Below are 6,950 nucleotides of genomic sequence, written 5' to 3' on the forward strand. Positions count from 1 at the left end.
ATAAGTATGTGTCCTGGCTAGTCTTGGCACTTCTACATAAATTTAGGAATTAATGTGTCATGATCTGCACACAGGCAAAACTCTATTGGAATTGTGGTTGGATCTGCATTGAACCCACAAAGCAGTTTCAAGAAAACTGACAGCTTTGCACAGTGGCCAATGAAGAAGAGAAATGAGGAGAGTGTGGTGTCTTGGGAAACCAAGTGAAGAAAGGGTTGCAAGGTAGAGATGATCAACTATGTCAAATGCTACCAATATCCCAAATAAGATGACGTCTGAGACTTAACCGTGGCTATAACAATGTATCTTCAGCAGTTTTGCCGAAATGGTTGGGCAAAAAAGATCTGACTGGGGCTATTTCAGAAAGGCATCATAGAAGAAATGAAGAAAGCTTGTATAAATATTTCTTTCAATAAGTTTTGCTGTAAAGGGAAGTAAATAAATATGTGGTGTTTTATTTTGTTGAGCAGTTTTTTATTTGCATGCAATAAATATATATCTTTCAAACCTTCTGGACTTCCTGTTTTTAGCAGAAATGTGATGTCTGTGGACAACGACTGTGCTACAAAGTACTACAGTACGTTAACTCCTCTTTCGTTTCTGAGGCCTTCCTTATCTCAGGGGCTAAGGGGTCTCCCTGCTGGTGTCAAAGGCTGTTTTTTCAGTAACCTCAAAACCTTGTGGCTGATTCACAACTGATGTTCCCACATCCACAGGAGACCACAGGTACCACTGCAACCATGTGACTGACACCAAACCCTCATGTGGCTGCCACTCTTCCTCCCTGGCTCCCACCACCACCATCCAAACACACACCTGTAGGGTCCCACAGGCAGAATGTGGAAAAGACAAAGAACCATATGGATTAGGACCACGAGGTGAGGAGACACAGATCTTCAAGGGCAGACATGTTGAAGCAGCAGCAGGCGACCACATCCCACCCCCAACTCCCCACTGTGGTCCTCCCATAGAAAGTGACCACCCTGCACACTCATGCCCAAACAGGAGAACACTACACCGCAAGACACTGTTTCTCATAGAGCTCTATTGTGGCATATAATAATAGGTACTCTATATAAATTAAATTAAAAATAAAGCTCCAGCATGTTGCACAGGTTGGCTGTTAATAAATATATCTCTGGGTAATTGTGCCCCAAGACCAGCTCACGACCACTCTCCCTCGTCCAGAGAATTATACAAAAATAAATACAGGCTCAGGGGGTAGGGGGAGGACATGCCCAGTTCCACTCTAAAAGTTCCCCTCACTCACACCATCTACCCATCCCCTCGTCTCCACTGGTGTCTCCACAGGGAACCCTGTGTTAACTGGAGAGCTTGGGGATGGGAAGGCCTCTCTTTCAGTAGAGCATTCTCAGAAGCAAAGGACCCAGGTCCCCTCACTGCACAGGCCATGTATCCCATCTCAAGCCTCTGCTGATCCCACAAGCAGAGCCTACGAGAACCAAGCCAGAGAGAGGCACAGCGCAAGCACCAGGAGGGACACACCACTGTTCAGAGCCACAGGGACCACCACTAGCCCGGCCAGGACCCCCAGAGTCTGGGTCAAGGGCCCCCGGAGCTGAGGAGGCAGTGCACACACACATTCTGCAGGGGCTGCTAGGTTGGGAGACCTCTTTGGGGGTTCAAAGCTTGGGCCTGCATCCTTTTCATCCTGGGAGCTCACATGAGGCCTGGCTATGCTAGAGAGACAGACGTCAGCCCCCAAAGGACTGAGGAGGGTGGGATTTTGCCCCTGCAGAAGGACGGGAGAGGCTGGCTCCTTGCCAGATATGGGATCAAAGCTGCCTGCCCACTCACTGGTGACCTCTATCTGGGCTTCTGTCCTGGCCTCCCCCAGGTACTCGGTCACCCCAGCTATCACCCTATTCATGTGCAAAGAGCTAGTGTCCTTGCCCATCCCTTTATCAGGATCCCCAATGAACTGACCCTCTGTACCCAGAACCACAGAGCCGTCACATCCTGAGCCCTCTGCCCATGGGAGCCACACATCTCCCATAGTGGCTACCACAGAACGGGCCCCGGAGAGGATTTCCGGAGGCGATTCCTTGGGGCTGTCCCCTTCTGGGCTGGAGGGTATGACAGAGAGCCCCTCTTCACCCTCCCCCTCATCATCAGGGTCTTCGGTGTCCTTGATGAGCTCCACGCCACGCCCCAGCCGGGCATAGTGCAGTGTGATCTCCTCAGCCAGGGCGCTGTTCAGGGCCCGCTCAGGGCCAGGCCACTTCAAGATCAGGTCGCGGTCCGTCAGTATGCCCAGGGGATGGCTGGGGGATATCCCTCCATCTGTGGAACCCTCCCCACCACCCCCTGCCCCACCCGCAGCCACAGCAGCCCGTAGGCGGCTCAGGTGAGACAGGTAGAGCTGCTCCAGCTCCTGGTCAATGGTGTCCTCACCGAGCAGCTCCTCCGACCCACTCACGGCCTCCAGCCCCCCTCCATTCTCGCTCGATACTCCCCATGTGGCCTCTGCCTGCTGCTGGCTGGGCTCCAGGAAAGGCCCGGTGGCCCCCTCGCTCGCATCGGGCCCTGAGGCCTGGTCTCTGGGGGAGCCACCCAGGCCACAGAGAGGGGAGGAGGGGGGAATCCTGATGGCCGGTGCCTGGAGGACTTCTGTAAAAGCCACAGGAGGACTGCTTCTGGGGACGTCACCTTCTTCTGCGGGGTTGACAGTCATCGGAACATCAGACACCTGAAGCCATGGCCGGGGCGAGGGGGCAGAGAAAAAGCAAGGGAATGAAGCAGAGGAGGGGATGGAACAAGCAGAGACAGTAAGAAGCGTGACAGCCCACAGCCAGCCCCACAGGGGTTTCTATATAAAAACACCTTAAAGCGCCCTCTGTCACTATCTAGACTCCAAAGACTGTCATCTATGGTAAAATAACACAATTGGATGCAGTAAAACGGGGCTTCTTGCAGATTATAAAGCTGAGGAATTCGGTGGGTGTGAATATTTGGTGAATGATAATCACTAAACACTGCTAGCTTACCTTCAAAACAGAGCCAGTTAAAATAACTAAAAGTATAAGTAGCCAGGCACAGTGGCTCTCATCTGTAATCCAAGCACTTTAGGAAGCCAAGGCGGGCAGATCACATGAAGCTAGGAGTTCGAGACCAGCCTGGCCAATATGGTGAAACCCCGTCTCTACCAAAAATACAAAAATTAGCTGGGCATGGTGTTGCGTACCTGTAATCCCAGCTACTCAAGAGGCTGAGGCAGGAGAATCACTTGAACCCAGAAGGCAGAGGTTGCAGTGAGCCAAGACTGTGCCACTGCACTCCAGCCCGGGCAACAGAGAGAGACTCTGTCTCAAAAAAAAAGAGTGTAAGTGGATTGTTTGTAACACAAAGGATAAATGCTTGAGGAGATGTATACCTCCTTCTCCATGATGTGATTATTACGCATTGCATACCTGTATCGAAACACCTCCATAAATATATACACTATGTCCCCTCAAAATTAAAATGTATACATTTAAAAAAATTAAAATGCAAAAAAAATTCCCAAAACACAGTCGGGACGTCCATATGAACCCATGATGTATCATCTTCTCTTTTAAAAAAATTATTTCCTAGCTCCATCTTTTCAAAGGGCCTAGAAACAATGACCAATCTAGTAGCAACAAGAATGCTGAGCCCCCAAATCTTGGCCTTTGAATGCCACTCTCCACTGAAAGGAACCAGTGCTCCTTAAAGAAATAGCTGCTTCTGGCCAGGTGCGGTGGCTCACGCCTATAATCCCAGCACTTTGGGAGGCCAAGGCAGGTGGATCACCAGGAAGGTAAGGAGTTCGAGACCAGCCTGACCAACATGGTGAAACCCCGTTCTCTACTAAAAATACAAAACTCAGCCGGGTGTGGTGGCATGTCGCCTGTAATATCAGCTACTCAAGAGGGCTGAGACAGGAGAATCGCCTTGAACCCAGAAGGGCGGGTTGCAGTGAGCCCGAGATTGTGCCACTGCATCTAGCCTGGGGAACAGAGAAAAACTCTGACTCAAAAAAAAAAAAAAAGAAAGAAAGAAAAAGGGCCGGGCGCGGTCTGGCTCAAGCCTGTAATCCCAGCACTTTTGGGAGGCCGAGACGGTGATCACGAGGGTCAGAGAGATTGAGACTATCCTGGCTAACACGGTGTGAAACCCCGTCTCTACTAAAAAATACAAAAAACTAGCCGGGTGTGGTGGCGGGCGCCTGTAGTCCAGCGTTACTCGGAGGCTGAGGCAGGAGAATGGCATGCAACCCGGGAGGCGGGCCTTTGCAGTGAGTGAAGTGAGCTTGAGATCCGGCCACTGCACCTCACCCGGCGGCAGCAGAGCGAGACTCCATCTCAAAAAAAAAAAAAAAAAAAAAAAAAGAAAAAGAAAGAAAGAGAAAGAAAAGAAAGAAAAAGAAAGTAAAAGAAAGAAAGAAAGACAGAGAGAGAGAAAGGAAAGGAAAGAAAGGCAAGAAAATAAAGAAAAAGAAAAAGAAAAGAAAGAAAAGAAAAGCAAGAAAGAAATGGCTGTTTCCAGGCTTGGGGCAGGGAGAGTACAGGATGAGCCTAGCACATATTGTCATGGAAGATGTGAGAAAGGCTCACAGAATGATGAGGACGTGTCAAAAGGACAGAGGAGCCCATCTCAATAAGCTCCTACTAGCCAGGGGTAGTTCAATTTAAGCATCAAAAAAACACACAAATAAGTGCAATGGATTAAAACTCATCAAATATGTTTAGAATTCATGAGTTCATAATGACACAAAACCAAAATCCTTTTATTGGTCACCTTTGGAGTAGTACTTCTCTGAAAACTGGTAAATAAAATGGAAAAAATTAAATATTTACTCTGCTTTTTCTGCACAAACTATATCTCAAAGTAGCCAAATAGCTGGTGTGGGACAGTTTTTCTTTAAAGAAGAATTCTAGCTAATAAAGGAAGTGGGAATAGTAGAATTAAATAGAGTTAATTCTAGTTAATTTAATAATAAAAGATTAAATACATTCATTTAATACAATTTGATAAATTTAATAAGATTACATTAATAGAATTAATAAATTAATAAAAATGGAGTAAGAAACGTATTTCCACCTGGATGTAATCAGCCAGACCCAGACTGGAAAATTCTACAGGACAAGCAAAGTTTCTTCAACCAACAAATTGCAAAGAAACAAAGTGGGGGAGATTTTTAAAATCTAAAGAGACACATCAATCAAATGCAACATGTCAACCTTGTTTGGATCCTAAAACACTTATGAGAGAAGGAAACTTGAACACTGACCAAATACTTGATGATACTAAGGAATTACCGTCTATTTTCTGAGGTGTGATGATAGTATTATGGGGTTAAGAATTCTTAATTTTCTGGCCAGGCGTGATGGCTCACATCTGTAATCCCAGCACTTTGGGAGGTCAAGGCAATGGATCCTGTCTCTACTAAAAATACAAAAATTAACTGGATGTGCTCACTTGAACCCAGAAGGCAGAGGTTGCAGTAAGCTGAGATCACGCCACTGCACTCCAGCCTAGGTGACAGAGTGAGACTCTGTCTCAAAAAAAAAAAAAAAGAAAAGAAAGAAAGAAAGAAAGAAAAAGAGTTCTTAATTTTCTGAGATACAAAAAGAAGTATTTATGGATAGGATGATGTCTGGATGTTTTCCAAAATAATTCCAAAGGGAATGGGAGGGAGGAGACGGGGTATAGATAAAATAAGAATGGACATGTGTTGATATTTACTGAAGCTGTTCGTTATACTATTTTACTTTTATATATGTTTGAAACTTTTTGTAATTAAAAAGTTTACACACACACACACACACACATCCCTCCAAAATGTCTCTACCTCCCCTACCTACCATCATACTCGCCTGGACCACTGCAGTGGCCTCCCCTTCACAGGTCGCCAGTTTCCACCCTCGCTCTGACAGTCTATTTTCCAAGCAGCAGCCAGAGGGAGGCTGTTAAATCCTAAATCAGATCACGTCCCTCCTCCATCCACAATGCTCTTGCAGCTCCCCCTCACTCGGAGTAAAAGCCAAAGTCCTCACCATGGCCTGTGAGGTGCCACCCAATCTGTCCTCAGCCACCTCTCTGCCCTCACCCCGCACCACTCTCCCCGTCCCTCGTTCTGCCCCCGCTGTACTGGCTTCTACACTGTCCCTCACACACCTTAGTCATGGCCTCACCTCAGGAACTTCACACTCGCCTGGGATATTCTTCCCTTAGTTATCCACGTGGCTCACTCTCTCACCTTCCTCAGATCTTCGCTCAGATCTCACTAATCACTAAAGCCTTCCCAGGCCACCCAATCTAAAGTTACAACCCCCCGACCCAACAACACACACACAGTCTCTCACCCACTCCCTATTCCTTTATATTTTTCCTTATCACTCATCATCACCTAAAGTACCATACATTCTATTATTTTATCATGTCTCACCCTACTAACACATAAGCCCCTCGAAGAGCATTTTCATGTCTGTAACAGTGCTTGGCACAGAGCAAGCACTCCATAAATTTTTGCTAAATTAACTAACGACATTTCTACAAGCCCAGGTGAGTAACTGCATTCTCCCCCTCCCCCATCGGGTTCTGAGTTTTGTGCCCTCCCTCTAACCCAGAGAGGACCCAGAACTAGTGGGCCCCACTACCCAGCCCAGCAATAGTCACACTGTGAGCCTCCTATTGGGCTGTCCACTCCAAGGCTGCAAGGACTCACTCACCTGAAGTGTCATCTGGGGCCACGGACGGAGAGGGGTGGGGGCCACCAGTGGACCCACTGACTCCTGGACATCAGGATGCTCTGCTAGAGGGAAGAGAAAGGCAGCATTGGGCAAGACAGGCATACAAGTAGGTATGGTTTTGTTAAGAAAATCTGCCATCCTAGCCAACCGGCAGTTTTGCCTCTGAAGATTTCTGTGACAATCTAAAGCAGAAGGTGCCCCTTAATTTTTTTTTTT

The 6,950-nt window shown here is 47.4% G+C and overlaps 1 protein-coding gene across 2 annotated transcripts in view; it reads right to left on the minus strand.

Annotated features, from left to right (window-relative positions):
• Nucleotides 1-452: 452 nt before the first annotated feature.
• Nucleotides 453-6,950, minus strand: part of PPP1R3F (protein phosphatase 1 regulatory subunit 3F) — an 18,871-nt gene continuing 12,373 nt past the window's right edge. Inside the window, exons 3-4 of one of the 2 annotated variants that reach the window (XM_017861177.1) lie at nt 6,714-6,793; nt 453-2,710 (exon numbers count right to left, since the gene is read on the minus strand). In XM_017861177.1, the coding sequence (XP_017716666.1) occupies nt 1,454-2,710; nt 6,714-6,793 (1,337 nt within the window). In that variant the 3' untranslated portion in view covers nt 453-1,453. Of the gene's footprint in view, nt 2,711-6,713; nt 6,797-6,950 lie in introns of both variants that reach the window. The other variant, XM_017861176.1, reaches the window with a different exon arrangement.

The sequence above is a fragment of the Rhinopithecus bieti genome, unplaced genomic scaffold (assembly GCF_001698545.2).
Source record: "Rhinopithecus bieti isolate Rb0 unplaced genomic scaffold, ASM169854v2 scaffold_59762, whole genome shotgun sequence".
NCBI classification, from domain to species: Eukaryota; Metazoa; Chordata; class Mammalia; order Primates; family Cercopithecidae; genus Rhinopithecus; species Rhinopithecus bieti.